The sequence below is a fragment of the Phacochoerus africanus genome, chromosome 1 (assembly GCF_016906955.1).
Source record: "Phacochoerus africanus isolate WHEZ1 chromosome 1, ROS_Pafr_v1, whole genome shotgun sequence".
NCBI classification, from domain to species: Eukaryota; Metazoa; Chordata; class Mammalia; order Artiodactyla; family Suidae; genus Phacochoerus; species Phacochoerus africanus.
In genome coordinates this window covers 203,242,839-203,264,317 of record NC_062544.1, presented here as the reverse complement: position 1 = coordinate 203,264,317, position 21,479 = coordinate 203,242,839, and the positions used below count along the sequence as shown (strand labels likewise).

General features: G+C 37.3%; 1 protein-coding gene across 4 annotated transcripts in view; it reads right to left on the bottom strand.

The window, feature by feature from the left end:
- Positions 1–21,479, bottom strand: part of VPS8 (VPS8 subunit of CORVET complex) — a 254,741-nt gene that overhangs the window by 45,577 nt on the left and 187,685 nt on the right. For all 4 annotated transcript variants that reach the window (XR_007135933.1, XM_047788199.1, XM_047788209.1 and 1 more), the window contains 3 exons: positions 7,690–7,770; positions 5,575–5,744; positions 3,979–4,144 (listed from right to left, as the gene is read on the bottom strand). Coding sequence is in view for 3 of the 4 variants with exons in the window: in XM_047788199.1 (XP_047644155.1) it covers positions 3,979–4,144; positions 5,575–5,744; positions 7,690–7,770 (417 nt within the window). In the remaining variant the exon portion in view is untranslated. The remainder of the gene's footprint in view (positions 1–3,978; positions 4,145–5,574; positions 5,745–7,689; positions 7,771–21,479) is intronic.

The following is a 21,479-nucleotide window of genomic DNA, read 5'->3' as shown; positions in this document are numbered from 1 at the left end:
TAACGAACCCGACTAGCATCCATGAGGATGTGGGTATGATCCCTGGCCTCACTCAGTGGGTTAAGGATCTGGTGTTGCCATGAACTGTGGTGTAGGTCGCAGATGTGGCTTGGATCCCAAGTTGCTGTGGTTCTGGTGGCTACAGCTCCAATTGGACCCCTAGCCTGGGAACTTCCATATGCTGCAGGTGTGGCCCTAAAAAGACACACACATACAAAAAAAAAAGTCATTAAATACTTAGAAATTAACCTTACAAAACATATGCAGGATTTATATGCCCCAGACTACAAAATGCTGATGAAATAAGACAAAATAAATTTATCTATACAATAAACACCATCCTAATAAAATCCTAGCATGTTTTCTTTTTCATAAAAATTGATAGGATTATTTTTATTATATGGAAAAGCAAATACAATAGCCAAATGTTAGAAAGAAGAACAAAGTTGGAGGACTCAAACTACCTGATATCTAGATTTACTATAAAGACACAATATTGCCAAAATGATGGCTATATAGATAAATGGAATAGAACACTAAGTCTAGAAATAAACTGACACATACAAGGTCAATTGATTTTTGACTAAGGTACAGAGGCAATTCAATGGATATCCACATGCAAAAGAAAGAACCTGGATACATATATCACCATTAAATATTAATGTCACTATTAAAAATTAACTCCAAATGGATCAGGGTTGGGGAGAGGGTGACAACAAAGAGATATGGGGAACTTTTGAGGGAGGTGATACTACTACTCCATGTCTTGATTGGAAAGGTGGCTGTTAAAACTTGCAGAAGGTGAATTTTACTGTTTGTAAATTACATATTAAAGTGTATTAAAATACATAATTGCATATATAATACACAATTGTATTTTCAAAAAGGGAAAAAAATCTGTTAGCCTCTGAGGACTATCTAGGAAGAAAGAAAAAAAAACTAATTGGTAATACCCCGGCAATAATATGCATAAATCATAAGTTGTTCATGAATAGGATATAACTGAAACAAGTAAAAGACTGAAGGTGCCCCAAGATGTAAAGCTTTAAGTAGCTGTATAAATAAATGTTCCCCCATCTGCATTTGGATTCAGTTTGGAAAGACACTGGAAATCACAGGACCTGTCTTTCCTTTTCTAAGTGCAAGCATGGCCCTTTGGATGACTAGTTAATAAAATTTTCAATCTGGAAACCATTTTAACATCTTTACCTGTATGTCCAACAGATATCTCTAACTATAACAATGAAGTCTCTATCTTACTCCCAAATATGTTGTTTGTTGCTTTCTATCTCAGTAATGCTACCACCGTCCATTTTGTTGTTCAAGCAAGAAATCTGGGTGCTATCTTTGACCCCTCCCTCTGTCTTACCTCCCACATCCAACCAAGTGTATCACCAAGTCCTGATAATTCTCTCTCTCAAATGTAACATCTCTGTTGTAAAGCAAAAGAGAGAATAGAACTGGAAGCTAAGCATAACTGAATCTAGAGGGTGAAAGAGAGTGGATGAGATGAAGCTATTGAGATAAACAGGGATCATATTAATTCTTTTGATGTCTATACCCACCTCAAACGCAACTCAAATATGTACTCTTTTTTCCATCCCAAATTCCACCGTTCGAGTTTAAGTTACTAATTCTTTCCTCCAAACTATTTCAATATTTTTTGTCTCCCTACATCCATCCTTGCTTCCCTTTCGATTCATTGTCTGCACTGTAGCATTCTTTTTTTTTTTTTTTTTTGTCTTTTTGAGAGCTGCACCTGCGACATACAGAAGTTCCCAGGCTAGGGATCTAATTGGAGCTGTAGCTGCCGCCTATGCCACAGCCACAGACACACCAAATTCGAGCCGCATCTGCAAACTATACCACAGCTCATGGCAATGCTGGATCCTTAACCCACTAAGCAAGGGCAGGGATCAAACCCACAACCTCATGGTTCCTAGTCGGATTTGTTTCCACTGCACCACGACGAGAACTCCTGCACTGTAGCTCTTTTAAAAATACTATTCTGGGAAAAAAAAAACATTTTGATCATATCTCATTCATTCTTTCTTTAAAACCCTTCAATATCTTCCCTATTTCCTTAGATCAAACCTAGAAATAATTAATATGGTCCCTGTTTACCTACTAATTTTATCTAATACCATTCTTTCACCCTCCAGACCCAATCATACTCAACGTCTAGTTTCATGCTCTTTTCGGATTCACAGCGGAGATGCTTTATGTTTGTTCTCTATATAGCTCCCTCTGCCTGGAAGACTCCTCCTCCTCCTGCCTACCCTTGTACTTAAACTTTATCTTCTTTTTTCCTTTCAGGGACAGCTAACCTGGAACTTCAAGGATTCCCTCCATGATCCCTCACATCTGGATTAGGTCTACGGATTATCTGTTCTTATAGCACAGCTCATCTGTAAGTACTTGTGGTATAAAAAATATATTATTCTGTCTTTGTCCCTGGTTCCTGTCACATAGTTCCTAAAACGCCTGGATTCTCCTGAGCAATAAGAGTCCTTTTCATACGCTAATGATATGACTGGTGTCTGGGGACCCCTAGATAGCTTCAGGATGGCAGCTGAAAGATCAAGCCATGATCAGAGGGTTGGAATTTCCAGTTCTTCCCTCACCCTCCTTTCCCCCACCCCCACTTCTGGGGAAGGGAGAAGGGCTAGATATTGAGCCCAATCACTAATGGCCCATGATTTAATCAATTATGGCTATGTATGAGGCCTCCAATAAAAACCTAGGTTCAAGGAGCTTCCAGGTTGATGGGCACACTGATATATTGGGAAGGCAGTGTGCCAGGAAAAGGCACCCTTCTACTCCCATACCTTGCCCCTATGTACTTCTTTCACTTGGCTATTCCTGACTAGTATACTTTAGGCTAAATGAATAAAAATATTTTCCTAAGTTCTATGAGTTGCTCTAGTAAACTACTGCATTTGAGGGAGTGGGTCATGGGAACCCTTAAATTTGCCTAGTCAGAATTCTGTGTAATCTGGGCACTCCATTTGTAACTGGTGTCTGAAGTGAGGAAAGTCTTGTGGGAATGAACCCTTAAACCTGCCTGTGTAGTCTGATGCTAACTCCTGCTAGTTAGTGTCAGAATTGAATTACTGGACACCCAGCTGGTGTCTAGACAATTTTCAAAACTGGTGTTAGAGCTGGTGTTGGAAAAGACACCAAGTATTCGGTGTCAGAACAAAGTTGAGAATACTTTCTGAAAATCTGTTTGTAATTTCATTGGTGGTAAACTCTACAAGACAAATATCTTGTCTACTATTATATCCCCAACACTCAGCACAGTGCCTGACACACTGTTCCATACCTACTGGGTGAATATATAAATTGATGCCCACCACTGAGTGTAGAAATCCTGAACTGTTATCCAGTAGAAGCTAGGTCAGGGTTTTTTTTCCTGGGTCTGTTTCTGATGCAACACTGAAAGCTGATGAAACAGAGAAAAAAGCAACAGGACCAACTTTTCACTAGGTGATGTGAAGGTCAATTATAGGATAGAGTGGCCTACAGGAAGGAGCAGAAAAAAAAATAGATGAAGTAAATTTGCTGAGGCCTATAGGACCTGAAAACAAATGAGGCCAGGCCTAAAAGTTACTGTCAAGAAAAGACCATCTCCAGAGTTCCCAACGTGGCTCAGTGGTCCATGAACCCAACTAACATCCACAAGGATGTGGGTTCGATCCCCCGGCCTTTCTGAGTGGATTAAGGTTCCGGCATTCTGTGAGCTGTGTTATAGGTCACATATGTCGCTTGGATCCTGTTCTGCTGTGGTAGTGGTGTAGGCCAGTGCCTACAACTCCGATTGTACCCCTAGCCTGGGAACCTCCAAATGCTGTGGGTGTACCCTAAAAAGACCAAAAAGAAAAGAAAAGAAAAGAAAAGAAGAGAAAAGAAGAGAAAAAAGAAAAGAAAAGAAAAGAAAAAAGACCATCTCTATCTTGCCATGAAAACAGGTCTTACCTGTGATGGGGTTATCCTTCCCTTTTTAATTTCAGATGAATTTTCACTTAACTTTCCTACTTTGTTACTTGAGCTGCATTTGTAGCATGTCCATCTTGTTTGACCCTCAATTTCTACAGTGCACTCTTTGTTTTGCAGACAGAATGAGTGATACAAATGGCCACAGCTGCAAAATGAAAGCAACCAATTTACACTTTTCATTATCATAAAGTCAAAAACATAAGCTATGTTAGAGTGTAGTTTAAGTGATAATTATTTCCAATAAGCTGTAATGCACTGATGGTTGTATAGGTTAAGACACAAGAAAAATGATTTACTTGTTGCTGTCATCTCTTTTAAAATCCAGACTCACCTATGTATACACTTAAGTTGTGAGTAGGACAGCATCACAGTTCTCTGACTACAAACCACTGGGGGATGAGTTGAACTTCTCTTCACTTCTCAAACTATGAAACATTTTTAGATAGTTTGAAAAAAAGTCAGTTGGGGAAAATCATAATTATATAAGTAGCTTGATAATAACATGAGTGGTCTATCTCACCAAATTCAAGAGTCATGATTTGATTAACAAGCATTTATAAAAAGGTCAGTGCTATGGTAAATTCTAACATTATTCCTATGAAGAAATTCACTATTGATTACACTCAATTACCAAATAAGCCTTCCAGAAGTGAGTGCTGAGTATAACTTTCGGTCATCTTTATTGATTCCTCCTCTTTTCTCCAAACTGAAATGCTAGACTACTTCAGAAGTCAGTCCTTTTCTAGTCTTTCTAATCTTCCTTTTATCTACCCTACATGTATCTATACCTATGTGTCTATATCTATTTCTATATGGAGAGAGAGAGAGGTCTGGCTCCACAGTCCATCTTACATGGTCTCAATCCACATATTCTGGATAAGCGGCCTCCTCCTGAGATCAAATCTTCCACTTTTGCACTAGACTACTTCTCTCTTTGCAGTGTGGCTTTAAACATCATTTATATGCTGATGGCTTCTAAATTTGTATTTCTAGGACATGTCTCTAACTAGAATAACTGCCTACCTGACATTCCTATGTGGAAGTTTAACAGGCACACTCAAACCTAACATCTCCAGGACAAAGCTCTTGATTTCCCCAGCTCCTCACACCTGTTCCCTCTCATCTTAGAGGATGGTACCACAGTCATCCAGCTGCTCAGGCTGAAGAGGTTTTTTTCCTCTCACTTCACATCTACTACATCAGCAAGTTATCTCTGCCCTTAAAATATATTCTGAACCTTCACTCCTACTTTTCTCATCCTGCTCAAATGTCACTTCCTTAGAGATGTTTTTCCTCATTAAGGTTTCTTAAAATAGCTCTCTCACTCTGAACACCTCTTCTTTCCATCCCCTTGCCCTGTCCTTAATTTCTCTTCATAGCTCTTACTACTCTGTATGTATTTATTGCCTGACTACCCCAACTCCTCTTCCTCATGACCCCCATGCAGAAGGTAAGGTCTGTGAGGGCAGCACCAGAATGGCTGATTGGGGCTATGTGCCCATGTGCATTCCTGCCTGGCAATACCGTACATGTACACACACCGTAATATAACATTTCCTCCTGGAACTCTCTTACCTAAAGACAATGATTTCATCGGCCATTTCCTGGCGTCTCTTGTACTGCTGCAAACAAATAGAGCAGTAATCCTGTTTGGGATTCAGTCCTCTGGTGACCGACGCTCTCAGGTTACACAATGACCAATGGAGATCCTGGTTTAGAAGGCTGGTAGTTGTTTCCAGCAGGGTCTATGAAAGACCAGAATAAAAACCAAACCAACAAAAAAATGGTTCATAAAGTGAAAGAAATAGAGGGGATAAATGGGGACCAGCCCTTGTTTCATTTTCTACCAAACACAACTGAACTGTTACACACTATAAAGGCATAGAAATGAACCTCGAAACACCCCACACGTAAGTGGTTAACTTTAATGTGCAGAGTAATGATAAGCGCATACATTAAGATTTAGTTATTATTAGCTGTCACTAGTTTCTATGGAGAAATGTGTACTCTGCTATTCTGTGGCTGAATTCAGTACTGATGGCTTTCAAATGACTAGATAAACTCAAATCTCTCTCTTTTTGTCTTTTTGAGGGCTGCACCCGCATCATATGGAGGCACCCGCATCATATGGAGGTTCCCAGGCTAGGGGTCTAATCAGAGCTATAGCCGCTGGCCTACACCACAGCCACAGCGACACAGGATCTGAGCCCTGTCTGCAACCTACACCACAGCAATACCGGATCCTTAACCCACTGAGCAAGGCCAGGGATTGAACCTGCAACCTCACGGTTCCTAGTCGGATTTGTTAACCACTGAGCCACGATGAGAACTCCCAAATCTCTTTATTTACTACATTTATATACTAATTTCTCTCTGTTTGTAAGTTTTGTTATAACAAGTACTTTTAAAAATCCCTGATTTTTTTGAACAGAAACTGCATCCATGGCAATATTTCACATTAACCTTTCCCTGGAAAAGCTAATGGCCATTACTCAGTTTTTATCTCCCTTGGGCAGAAATCTCATTTGCCCTATCAGCACTTATGAGTCATTTGAATCTATTAAAGACTATGACGTCTGTCATTAAGTCACATAAAGACATTTCACAGCTATCACATTAACTGATTTTAAGGCTCTCTGTGCTTTTTATTATAAAATATTGTTTCCTTACTACATCTAATTCTCAACATTCATATATTTTATTTCAATGTGCAGTTGGGTACTTTTCTGTCAGTCCCAAAAGGGAAGATACACTCCCCGTTCTCCTTGCTGCACAGCATGGTCCTTTAACTTCATCTATAGTACAGAACTTTTAGTTCTTATGTCTGTTTTAATTCTTTCCAGTCAACCCCACCGTTTTCATCTTCTTCCAAAGCTCACAAAGATTTTCTGTCTTACACTCAGCTTTCCTTCTGCCATCGTGGAGTCTGTGCCTGCAGGGGTATCAGCTTTTCTGGGCTGTGTTTAGCAAAACTGTAGTTCTCACAACATCCTAAGAAAAGCTCTACAACCCCAAATTTTCTTTTTCTTCTGTAATAAAAGCGGATATTATATCTAACATGCCTAAATGGCACTTTTCCTAGGTGGCTTCAAGAGTTACTTGGAAGTACTTGAAGAAAAAAACCAAGCTGGCTCTTACTTAGAATTGAAGCTATAAGGAGCTTTGGGTTCAGGGAAGACCATTTTTGGTTAGTGGCAATTTCTGTTTCAGAATGTTTAAAAGAACACTCACTTAATTATTTTGCAATTTTCTATACTCATGCTGACCCTTCCTTTTCATGGGTTTTATCTTTGCATTGCATTATTTTCCCAGAAAGTTTTTTCATTTGGAAAAAAAAAAGATATTTGTCACACTGCCAATGAATTAAAAGAATAAAATGAATCCAAACATTTCCACATTCTAGAATATGTGTGTATGTGAATAAAAAATATATATACTAAATATATTTTATATATAAAATATACATAAAATGTTTTTATATTTTTAATAGAAATATTTATTTCTACATTTTTATAGAAATAAAAAATTTCTATTTTTAATAGAAATTTAAAAATTAAAAAAACACAAATGTCAATCTACTAAACTTTCAGTAAACAGATGGTAATTTTTAAAGAAAAAGTACAGGTGCAAAGGAAAAAGAAATGGCTTCTTTTTACCTTAGGATAAGCTGAAAAATAAAAAGTAGCTTACCTGTTCATAGTTAAAGGTATCCAACATTCCCAGAATAAGTCCCTGGATTTCTCCAAGTTTTCCTTTTCCATAAACTGGATCCTGATTAGAAAAAAAATGCAAAAATATATAATTCTATTCTTGGTATTTAAAATGAAAATGTAAGTTATTTAAAAAGAGTCAAAATGTTTATTCTTCCATGAACCTTCCATTGGAAATGCATATCGGTCTCCTGCGGCCATCAAAAATGCTCCTGGATTGGAAGAATCAATATTGTCAAAATGACTGTACCGCTCAAGGCAATCTACAGATTCAATGCAATCCCTATCAAATTACAAAGGACATTCTTCACAGAACCAGAAAAGAATATTTTAAAATTTGTATGGAAACACAAGATACCCCTAATAGCCAAAGCAATATAGAAAAAGAAAAACGGAGATGGAGGAATCAGGCCCCTGACTTCAGAAAATACTATGAAGGTACAGTTAGCAAAACAATAAGGTACTGGTACAAAAACAGAAATATAGATCATTGGAACAGGATAGAAAGCCCAGAAATAAATCCAAGCACCTCTGGTCAACTAATCTATGACAAAGGAGGCAAGAACATACAGTGGAAGAAAGTCTCTTCAATAAACGGTGCTGGGCAAATTGGAAAGCTACATGTAAAAGAATGAAATTAGAACACTAACACCATACACAAAAATAAACTCAAAATGGATTAAAGACCTAAATATAAGGCCAAATACTATAAAACTAGAAGAAAACATAGGCAGAACACTCTTTGACATAAATCATAGCAATATCTTATTTGATCCACCTCCTAGAATCATGACAATAAAGACAAAAATAAACCAATGGGACCTAATTAAACTCAAAAGCTTTTTGCACAGCAAAGGAAACCATTAAAAAAAAGACAAGCCATAGAATGGGTGAAAATCTTTGCAAATGATGCAACAGACAAGGGCCTAATCTCCGAAATTTACAAACAACTTATAAAACTCAACAACAAAAAAATAGACCCAACTGAAAAATGGGCATAAGACTGAAACAGATATTTCTCCAAAGAAGACATAATGGATGGCCAATAGGCACATGAAAAAATGCTCAACATCACTAATTATTAGAGAAATACAAATCAAAACTACAATGAGGTACTACCTCACACTGGTCAGAACGGCCATCATTAACAAGTCAACAAGTAACAAAAACTGGAGAGGGTATGGAGAAAAAGGTAACCCCCTTCGCTGTTGGTGGGAATATAAGTTGGTACAACCACTACAGAAAATGGTTATGGAGGTGCCTCTGAAAACTAGATATAGAACTACCATCTGATCCAGCAATCCACACCTGGGCATATATCTGAACAAAACTACAATTAAAAAAGATACATGCACCCCTATGGTCACTGCAGCGCTATTCATGAAAGACAAGACATGGAAACAACCTAAATGTCCATCAACAGATGAATGGATTAAGATGTGGTATGTGGAGTTCCCATCGTGCCTCAGTGGTTAACAAATCTGACTAGGAACCATGAGGTTGCGGGTTTGATCCCTGGCCTTGCTCAGTGGGTTAAGGATCTGGTGTTGCCATGAGCTGTAGTGTAGGTTGCAGATGTGGCTCAGATCCCACATTGCTGTGGCTGTGGCGTAGGCCAGTGGCTACAGCTCCGATTAGACCCCTAGCCTGGGAACCTCCATATGCTGCGGGTGCAGCCCTAAAAAGACAAAAAGACCAAAGGGAAAAAAAAAAAAGATGATGTGGTATGTGTGATCCAGCCACATACACTGGAACACTGGAATACTACTCAGCCATAAAAAGATAAAGTAATGCCATTTGCAGCAACATGGATGGAACTAGAGATTCTCATACTAAGTGAAGTAAGCCAGAAAGAAAAAGACAAATACCATATGATATCACTTATTTGTGGAATCTAAAATATGGCACAGATGATCCTATCTACAAAACAGAAACAGATCATGGCCAAAGAAAGGAGATTTGTAGTTCCCAGGGGGAGAGGGGAAGAAGTGGGATGGATGGAGAGTCTGGGCTTTGGGATGAAAAATGTTACATTTGGAATGGATGGCCAATGGGGTCCTGCTGTACAGCACAAGGAACTGGGTCTGTACAACAGAAATTGAAGAAAATTGTAAATAAACAATACTTTAAAAAAGAAAAAAGATGCAACTATACTATCTTAAAAAAATATATTTTGGAAAAATAAATAAAATTTAAATGTCCCAAGCCCCTTGCTTAACCACCTTCTTTGCAAGTCTAATTAAATTTTACTCTAGTTTTGCTTCTGTAGCAATTTTCCTTTCCTTCTTCACATTAAACATCACTGATCCCCTCTTTGAGTTCTTATTTATCTGCTACATTAAAACCAAAGTAATGTTTACAGCAGCACTGCTCACAACAGCCAAGACATGGAAATCTAAATGTCTATTAACAGATGAATGGATTAAAATGTGGTACATACATACAATGGACTACTACTCAGCCATAAAAAAGGAATGAAATAATGCCATCGGCAGCAACATGAATGGAACTAGAGATTCTCATACTACGTGAAGTAAGTCAGAAAAAAGACAAAGACCATACGATATCATTTTTTTTTTGTCTTTTTGCTATTTCTTGGGCCACTCCCGCAGCACATGGAGGTTCCCAGGCTAGGGGTCTAATCGGAGCTGTAGCCGCCGGCCTACGCCAGAGCCGCAACAACATGGGATCCAAGCCGCGTCTGCAACCTACACCACAGCTCACGGCAACGCTGGATCATTAACCCACTGAGCAAGGCCAGGGATCGAACCCACAACCTCATGGTTCCTAGTCGGATTCGTTAACCACTGCGCCACGACGGGAACTCCGGATATCATGTCTATGTGGAATCTAATATACGGCACAAATGAACCCATTACAGATCAGAAACATATAGACATGAAGAACAGACTTGTGGCTGCAAAAGGGGATGGGGAGGGAGTGAGACTGACTGGGAGTTTGAGGTTAGAAGATGCAAATTATTACATTTAGAATGGATAAACAACAAGGTCCTGCTGTATACCACAGGGAACTATATCCAATCTCAGGATAAACTATGATGGAAGATAATACAAGAAAAAGAATGTGTGTGTGTGTGTGTGTGTGTGTGTGTGTGTGTGTGTATGACTGGGTCAACTTTGCTGTAGAGCAGAAATTGACAAAACATTGTAAATCAACTATACTTTAAGAATAATTAAAAAACAAAACAAAACACCAAAGTACTTGTGAATACCCAGAATCTGTCCAACTCTTCCTATGACCCACATTTGGTCACCTCCCAATCCAAACCAACTAAGCCATGTCAGTTTAGGAGATCAGTTTCTGGATCCAAGAAGCAACTTTCAGTTTTCCAAAGCTTTTCTCAATAAAGTCACTACTGATAAACAACAGATAGGTAGGCACCCAGTCTCCCTCCATTGCTTTTCCTATGAGGTATGCCAAGTAACTTATTATACACAATTTGAAAAACACCGATGTGTACAAAAATAAAAGAATACTGAAATCCAATTACCCAGAGATACTTTTGATATTTTGAGGTATATTCTTCCAGTCTTCTTTCTGGGGAAGGCCAGGGATGTATTTCTTAGTGTATAAAACTGGAGTATTTTACATAATACTTTTATAACTTTTTACTTACCAGTATATTGCGAGCAGTTTCCCCTATTATTCAACACAAAATATGAATCATGTGAAAATACCATTATTCAACCATTCTGTGTTGCTGGGGATTTATGTTTCCCTCCTCATACCCTGCTTTTTAATTCCACCTGTTATTATCAAATGCAAGTGGCTGCAAATTTTGGTCTGAATCTCCAATTCTTTCTTAAGAGGAGATTTCAAGAAAGAGAATGAAATATAGACTCAAAGAGAATTTTTATGGGTATTGATACATACAGTTCACCCTTCTACAACACAGGGTTAGAACTGAGTGTATCCATTTATATGCAGATTTTTCCAATAAATATATTGGAAAAAATTTTAAAGATTTGCAATAATATGAAAAAATTTACAGATGACCACATAGCCAAGAAATATCTTAAAGATTAAAAAGTTGGGAGTTCCCGTCGTGGCGCAGTGGTTAACGAATCCGACTAGGAACCATGAGGTTGAGGGTTTGGTCCCTGCTTTGCTCAGTGGGTTAACAATCCGGCGTTGCCGTGAGCTGTGGTGTAGGTTGCAGACGCGGCTCAGATCCTGTGTTGCTGTGGCTCTGGTGTAGGCCGGTGGCTACAGCTCCAATTAGACCCCTAGCCTGGGAACCTCCATATGCCGTGGGAGCAGCCCAAAGAAACAGCAAAAAGACAAAAAAAAAAAATTCTTTAAAAAAAAAGATTAAAAAGTTGGGTATGTCATGAATACATAAAATATATGAGATACTAGTCTATCCTTACATAGGAATATACTTACATAAGGCATAAGGTGAGTGATACTTAATATATAACCTGTTTTCTTATTATTTTATTACTTTGAAGAATGACATTATCATACAGTGTGCCCCTCTCTCCTTCCCTGTCTCTCTTGTAATTGGACAAAGTGTGGATCAGCCTATCATCACAGGTAAGGGGTTTTTCTTCAGTGTAAAAATGTTTCAAATACTGTTTATTAATAAGTCTCTAATATTGTATACTATACAAACTTTATAACCATTCATTAGTGTACAAGCTAGGGTACTGTGAAGCAATCATATCAATTATACTAAGCTAACATAAAATAATCACATTGCTTCTTTGTTATCAATGCATGAATTGTCATCTCTGTAAATAAATATTTCTTTTTCACATTATCTTTTTATTTTTGATGTCTTGTGGTAGTAATACATGTACATCAGTTGTATTTTGTATCATATAAGAAAATATTGGGGAGATCCCTTTGTGGCTCAGTGGTTAACAAATCCGACTAGGAACCATGAGGATTCGAGTTCAATCCCTGGCCTTGTGGGTTAACGATCCGGCATTGCCGTGAGCTGTGGTGTAGGTCACAGACGCGGATCCCACGTTGCTGTGGCTCTGGCGTAGGCCGGTGGCTACAGCTCTGATTGGACCCCTGGCCTGGAAACCTCCATATGCTGTGGGAGCAGCCCAAGAATGGCAAAAAGACAAAAAAAAAAAAAAATTGGTGAGCTGTCAGTACCTTCATTTCATAAACAGATGATCTATGGTATTGATAAGTACAGTACTGTAAATGCATTTTCTCTCCTTTATAATTTTTAATAACATTTTCCTTTCTCTAGATTACCTTATATAAGAATACAGTAAATAATACACATACAATATGTATTAATCAACTCTTTATGTTACTGTTAAGGCATCTAGTCAACAGTAGGTGATTAGTAGTTAAGCTTTGGGGGAGTCAAAAGTTATATATGGGGAGTTCCCGTCGTGGCTCAGTGGTTAACGAATTCATCTAGGAACCATGAGGTTGTGGGTTCGATCCCTGGCCTTGCTCAGTGGGTTAAGGATCCAGCGTTGCTGTGAGCTGTGGTGTAGGCTGGCAGCTGTAGCTCTGATTAGACCCCTAGCCTGGGAACCTCCATATGCCACAGTGCGGCCATAGGAAAAAAAAAAAAAAGTTATACATGAATTTTCAACTGAGAAGGTGGAAGGGTCAGCATCCCTAACCCCCATGTTCAAGGTCAACTGGATTGCCCAACTGCTCTACCAAAAAGTTGTATTATGTAATTTTTACCTCCATCTGCACATTTGCACACCTATTTTACTGTACTTTGGCTGCCTGGAATTATAACAACAAAACTGCTAACAAATGAGTGTCTCGGGTCTATTACTTTAATATGAGGCTATATATGACATAAATGCCTCTTCCATACTAAAGACAGGAATCCAAACCAGAAGGTAATGATAAAAGTTAGCTTCTATTTATTAAGTAGGCATATGCCAAGTACAATTCTAAGCACTTTATATATATATACTACATCACTCAATTCCTTCCAGAATATTTATAAATGAAGAAATTCAGGCTCAGAGAGGTTAAGTAAAATTCTCTAAGAACAAAACTCTATAAAGCAGATAAGCTGGGATTTGAATCTAGTACTTCAGAAATGATGCATTCCATTAACACACTATACTGGTCTCCCAAGTATGGACACATCAACTAATAAGCTAAATAATAAACTAATGTTTGCTAGATAATATAAATAAGAAATACAAATAATTAAATGATAAACTAACATTTACTGGAAAATATGTGTAACATTTCTGGTTACTTATAAAGGTTATTAAAATCTTGGTACCATAGTTGGGAGTTAAAATGCTAAGAAAAAAAGATTATGAAGCAGGAAAAACTCAGGAGAAAGGTTCAGATATAGAAGAAACTTTGCCTTGCTGCCCTTGTACAATGTAGTCTTAAGAGTTGCTTCTCTCTCTCTCTCCTATGCTCTGATGATGGTTCTTGAAGTCTAGATAGATGCAATTTCTAAGATGAGTTTTTAGTACTTTTAGCTGGTCAGGAGCAGCACAATATTGCCTGCCATAGGTTCCTGCTCCCTGATGCTGAGCTTATGCTAATTAACAAGTTTACTTTGGGCCTGAACAGATCACTCAGACTTACTGGTGAAATTTCTGTTTCACTAAGTCAAGCATGTGCAGAGCATCTGCAAAAGACAAGTAATAGGGATCTCAGACTAACTCTTTACTAGAAAAACAACTCATGTCATATACCTACAAGATAATCTTTTAATTTTTCTCTGCATGAAAATAGATCCCTGTTAATGCTACTGAATTTACACTCAATTATGCTTTTTGTCAAGTTCTTAGTGAATACATTTACTTCTCAAAGTATCAATGGACAGTATAATACTTTATTATAAAAATGTTACCTGCTTTAATATGTCCATCCAGTGCATTGATAATAGCTCTAACATAGAAAAGCTTTGTCATTTGTTTATGACAAGAGTGGTTTGGAGAAGAAAGAGGTCTTGAAAAGGTTAAATTCTGAGAAAAAGAAATCTTTATAGGTCATGTCTATATTTATACCAGTACATTTCACTTTAATATGCATAATTTAAAAGCAAAATCATGAAAATAACCTCATGCTGGGACAACATATAAATTATAGAATGCAAAAGGGAGCTCAAGGCTTCTGGCACAGCGTGTACACAATCCACTAGCTTTTCAAATTATTTTCCAAAGATGTCAGCTAGATTCTTCAGCAATAAATAACTGCTGAGGTTACTCTTTACTTGTTTGTAAACTACAAAAGAACAGTACATTTAGGTACTTCGCATAAACTTGTTTTTTTAAAAAAGCACATTATAGAAAGATGTGATGACCACTTTTTTCCCTATTTTTTTTTCCTTTTAAATTGAAGTATAGTTGATTTATAATATTGTGTTAGTTTCAGGCATATAACATGGTAGTTCAGTTGGGTTTTTTTTTCTGACTATATTCCCTTATAGGTTCTTAGAAGCTATTGATTATAATTTCCTTGCTATAACATAAATCCATGTTGTTTATCTATCTTTGAAATAGTAGTTTATACCTGTTAATCCCATCCTTCTCATGTGTCCTTCTCCCCTCCCCTCTCCGCTTTGGTAACCTTAAGTTTGTTTTCTATTTCTGTGAGTCTGTTTCTATTTTGCAGGTAGACTCATTTGTATTATTTTTTACATTATACATAAGTGATATCATTCTGTACTTATCTTTGTCTGTCTGACTTACTTCACTAAATACAAGATTCTCTAGGTCCATCCATGTTGTTGCAAATGGCAATACCCCTAATGCTTTCTGATATCTATTGTATCATATATGTGGTTTGCTATAAAATTAAAATTTTTACCAATCAAGCATTACTTTAAATATGAATAATGCCCACAGCACATTAACATATAAATCACTCATCTGTATTAATTCCCTCGGCATAACAATCATAAATAGCTTCTCAGAAGCCAGAGATAACTTTTGCCATAGAGTGAAGAGCAATAAGAGTAAGCAGTGAAGACAGAAGTCATATGACATAAATATGGTCCCTTAAAAATACTAACTCATCACCTACTGTTCATGAAAGAAACCTGTACAATTCAGGTCCCAAGTATCAGTTTGAATGAATGTTTAGAGGTCAGGAAGATTTTTGAGAACCTCTTATCATGCGGACATTTCTTCTGGAAAACTTGTAAATTTCTGAGTAGCTGTGCATCTAAATAACTGTCACTCCCTATCTTCTCCCCAGGGAAACTGACTGAGGTAGATATGAAAAACACTATGGTTGGTGTTAGGTATAGAAGAAAAGGCCACAAATTTGGAGTTAGAAGACCTAGGTTAATGTTCCCACTTACTAACTGGGCAAATTATTTAATTTTTTTGAACAGCATTTCCCCCTTGAGAACCACGAGGATACCACGACTTCCCCAGCATAACATACATACAGGTCAAAGAGGACAAAAGTGCTTGATGAAGTGTGGAGGACTTCTCAGGGACATCAGGGGTTTGAGCCAACTAATATTTATTGAATATATACTATGTTCCAAGCACTGTGCTAAAATGCTAGAGAAAAAGCAGCAAACAAGGAGACCTGGTCCTGCTTTCATGGAACTCACAATCAGGGAGGTAAGCCTATGCGAGTTAAGAGTCAAAAAATAAAGTTTATATTTACTTCTGTTGACTGCTTCCTTTGTTGGGCAGAAGCTTTTAAGTTTAATTAGGCTTCATTTGCTTGCTTTTGCCTTAGGAGACAGAAACAAAAAAAACAATGCTCTGATTTATGTCAAAGGGCATTCTATTCTGCTTATTCTCTACTAGGAGTTTTATGGTTCCAGGTCTTACCTTTATGTCTTTAATCTGTTTTTTTGTCTATTGCATACAATATGGTATGTTTCAATCTCATTCTTTTATTACCTAGCTGTTCAGTTTTCCCAGAACCATTTACTGAAGAGACTATCTTTTCTCCATTCTATACTCTTGCATCCTTTGTCATAGATTAATTAATTGAAGGTGTGTGGTTTTATTTCTGGGCTCTCTATTCTGTTCCATTGATGCATATGTCTATTTTTGTGCCAATACTATACTTTTTAAATATTGTAGCTTTGTAGTATAGTCTGAAGTCTAGGAACGTGATACCCCCAGCTTAATTATTTCTTCTCAGGATTGCTTTGGCAATTTGTAGTCTTTTGTGATTTCAAATAAACTTAAGAGTTAGTTGTTCCTGGAGTTCCCGTCGTGGCGCAGTGGTTAACGAATCCGACTAGGAACCATGAGGTTGCTGGCTTGGTGCCTGCCCTTGCTCAGTGGGTTAATGATCTGGAGTTGCCGTGAGCTGTGGTGTAGGTTGCAGACACGGCTTGGATCCCACGTTGCTGTGTCTCTGGCGTAGGCCAGCGGCTACAGCTCCAGTTAGACCCCTAGCCTGGGAACCTCCATATGCCGTGGGAGTGGCCCAAGAGATGGCAAAAAGACAAAAAAAAAAAATTAGTTGTTCCTATTCTGTGAAAAATGTCATGGGTACCTTGATAGGATTAAATTAAATCTGTAGGTTGCTTTGGGTAGCAAGGACATTTTTAAAATATTACTGCTTACAATCTAAGAACACGGGACATCTTTCCATTTCTTTGCATTATTTTCAATTTCCTGCATCAATGTTTTATAGTGTTCAGAATACAAGTCTTTCACCTCCTTGGTTAAGTTTATTCCTAGGTATTTTACTCTTTTTAATGTAATTTAAACGGGATTTTTTTTTGGGGGGGTTCCCTTTCTGATGTTATTGGTGTATAGAAAAACAAAACATTTCTGTATTTTAATCTTGTATCCTGCAACACAACTAAATTCATTTATTAGTTGTAGCAGTTTTTGGGTGGAGACTTTAGGGTTTTCTATATACAGCATCATGTTATCCACAAATTCTGACAGTTTTACTTCTTTCTTCCCAATTTGGATCCTTTTACTTCTTTTTCTTGCCTGACTGCTGTGGCTAGGACTTTCAGGACTATATTAAGTAGAAGTGGTGAGAGTGGGCATCCTTGTCTTATTCTTGATTTTAGAACAAAGGCTTTCAGCTTTTTACCATTGAGTATTATATTTATCATAAATGGCTTTTATTATGTTGAGATATGTTCCCTCTATACCAATTTTGGTGAGTTTTTATCATGAACGGATGTTGAATTTTGTCAAATGCTTTTTTTTCCCCACCTATTGAGATGATCATGTGATTTTTATCCTTCCTTTTGTAATGTGGTGTCTAACACTGACTGATTTGCAAATATTGAACCATCTTTGAATCCCTTGAATAAATCCTACTTGATCATGGCACATGGCCCTTTTTATGCACTCTTGGATTGGGTTTGCTAAAGTTTTGTTGAGAATTTTTGCATTTATATTCATCAAAGATATTGGCCTGTAATTTTCATTTTTTTGTAGTGTCTTTGGATTTGACGTTGTGGCCTTGTACAATGAATTTGGGGGTATTTCCTCTTCAGTTTTTTGGGACAGCTTGAGAAGGATAGGTAATAGCTCTTCTTTATATGTTTGGTAGATTTCCATTGTGAAGCCATTTTTGTCTTGTACTTTTGTTTGCTGGGAGTTTTTTTAGAATTAAAAATTCAGTTATATTTTTTATTACAAGTTTGATTTCACTAGTAGTGTTCAATATATTCAGATTGTCTGTTTCTTCCTGATTCAGTCTTGGCAGGCTGTATGTTCCTAGATATTTATCCATTTTTTCAAGGTCCAATTTATTGGTGTATAACTGTTCATAATATTATGAATTTTGTGTCTCTATGGTATCATTTTTTAGCCTTTTTCATTTCTTATTTTATTTGTTTGGATTCTTTCCCTTTTCTTCTTGATAAGCTTGGCTAAATTTATCAGTTTTGTTTATCTTTCAAAAATCAGCTCTTGGTTTCACTGATCTTTTCTATTTCGTTTTTGGTCTCTATTTTATTTACTTCCTCCCTGACTTTTATTATTTCCTTCCTTCTGCTGACTTTGGGCTTTTTTTCCTAATCCCTTTAAGTGGTAGGTTAAGTTATTTATTTGGGGTTTTTCTTATTTCTTAAGGAAGGCCTGTATCACTGTACATTTCTCTCTTACAACTGTTTTACCTGCATCCAATAAATTTTGGAAAGTCGGGTTTCTGTTTTCATTTGTCTTGAGGTATTTTGGGCCATCTCCTTGATTTCTTTCTTTTTTTTTTTTTTGTCTTTTACAGCTGCACCTGCAGCATATGGAAGTTCCCAGGCTAGGGGCTGAATTGGAGCTGCAGCCACTGGCCTATGCCACAACCACAGCCACATAAGATTTGAGCCACATCTGCAACCTATACCACAGCTCATGGCAACACCAGATCCTTAACCCACTGAGCAAGGCCAGGGATTGAACTCGAATCCTCATGGATGCTAGTCGGGTTTGTTAACCACTGAGCAACAATGGGAACTCCAACATCCTCCTTGATTTCTGTCGATTTTTGATTTTGAGAAAATTTTTTTGAATATAAGCTGTATTAAATATTATAATCAAGAAAAGCACATGGTCAGGACTGTGTCTATTTTGTTCCCAGCTCTGACCCCCTCATCCAGCACATGACTATTTTGAGAAATTATACTGTACCTTGTTTTCTTCATGTTTTTGAGTTTTGGGTTACTGATCTGTGTTAACAGTTCTCAATAAATTTGGCAAATTTTTGCTAATATTTCTTCAAATTTTTTTTCTGCTGCAACTCCCTATTTTCAGGACTGCAAATACATGTATTTTGGGACACTTGAAACTGTCCCACAGTTCACTGACACGCTGGTTCTTTTTTTTTTTTTCCTGCTTCACTTGTCTCTAAGTGATTCATTCTGGATGTCTGTATTGCTATGTCTTCAAATTCACTCATCTTTTCTGTTTTGGCGTCCTTGCCTGCTAATTCCAGTATCTAATATCATATCTGGGTTTCATTTTCCAACCTCTTTGAATACCTTATAAGTTTTAGTTCAATGTCATATATACACTATAAATTATACACTGTTGGTATTTTTGCATTCCTAAAAAATATTTTTAAACTTTGTTCTGGGATGCAGTTAAATTACCTGGAAACAGTTTGATTCTTTCATGCTTTACTGTTAAGATTTGAAAGGCATGACAGGAGCTATGTTTAGTCTAGAGCTAACTGTACTCCACCCAATGTTCTGTCAATTATGACGTCTTCAGTCTTACTGGTGAATAAGACTTTAGTGTTGGCCCTGTGTGAGTATGAGTATTTTTCCTTCTAATCCTTTCAGGTGGTTCTTTCTCCAGCATAGGTAGTTTCCTCAGGTCATGTGCTTATTCTTGAGGGAGGCCTTCTGATTGTTCCAGAGTTCTCTCTCCTAGTTCTTGCCCTGCCAACTCTGGCCACCTTGCTCTCTCAACTCTTAGCTCCATCTTCTCAAACTAATGAGTATACTGGCAACAGCTTGGGATCCTTTGTCCTGTGCTATTACCTGGAAACTCTCTCAAGACATTAAGCTGGGGCACACATATGGCTTATGTTGTTTATTTCCTGTCTCTAAGGAATTACTACACTGTATTGCCTGATATCCAGTTTTTTTGAAAACTACTATTTTATATATTTTGTCCATTTTTCAGTTGTTTAAAAAAGAGGATAAACCCAGTCTTTGATACTCATATTGGCCAGATGTGGCAATCCTCCATTCTTGACTTTTATTCACTCTAGAAATATTTACTGAGTACCTGTTATATGCCAGGTGCCTCTGGCTTAAGTGATGCTTATACAATACTAGACAAAGTATGGTCTTATCTCTCAAGGTCCTTATGTTCTAATGGGAAATAAAAATAAGTAAATAGACCTGATTCTTAGATGTTTCCTAGAACTCCATTTTTGCCTTCTTTTCTCACCAATTCATTTCATCTTAAAGTTCATCGAATTTCAAGAATGTAACTACAACTTAAAACGTCTATGATGATAACTTCCAAATCTTCTCTTCATTTCTTACTTCTTCCTATAAACTCCAATCTTATATGCCCCCACCCCCCACCACTGCTCATTGTTAGCCACATGAAACTGAAATCAGGGATTTACCTGAGTTCTTATATTCTACTATTTCTAATCAGTCAAATAGTCATGTGGGTTCTATCAGGTAAGTAATTTCCAAATCTATCTTCTCCTGTCCATTCTGTGTAACTCAATTAACAAACTTTGAGTACCTATCACATTCCGGGTATCTCTATGCCTTTAATCTTGATTCCTTCCAATTTATTTTATGTATCATATGCTGAGTGATCTTTCTAAAAAGAAACATCATTCCATCATTCCTCTGGTCAAAATCCTTTAATGAGAATTTACTAATTTTAAAATAAAATTAAAATTCCTTATCATGGTTTACACAGCAATTAAGGATACAGTCCCTGCCTCTCAAATTTCAGCATCATGACTCACCTTTATTCTTGTCCTATGTTTCAAGCATACTCAAACACTTGCAACTCCCCAATGTATCATGTTTTACCTCAAATTCTTCTATATATAGTTCACTCCAATTAGTCCTATCTCTTTCCCCCTGATTCTTTTAGGCTCTTTAAGATTCAGATCAGACATCTCCTCTAGGAAATCTTTACAAATTACCCAGTCTGTTTCAGATATATATCTTTGTTGGTACTTTTGGCATACACACACACACATATATATTCAGAAACCCAACCCAATTCTAACTTATTCAAAAAAGATAATTATTGTAAAGGTACTGGGGTGTCTAAGGATCCAAGTAAAGGAAGGAAGGTAAGCCTTAAGAACTACAATGAGGGACTTAGATGCCATAAGGATTTTCTCTTTGCTGTCTGACTTCTCCTAGAG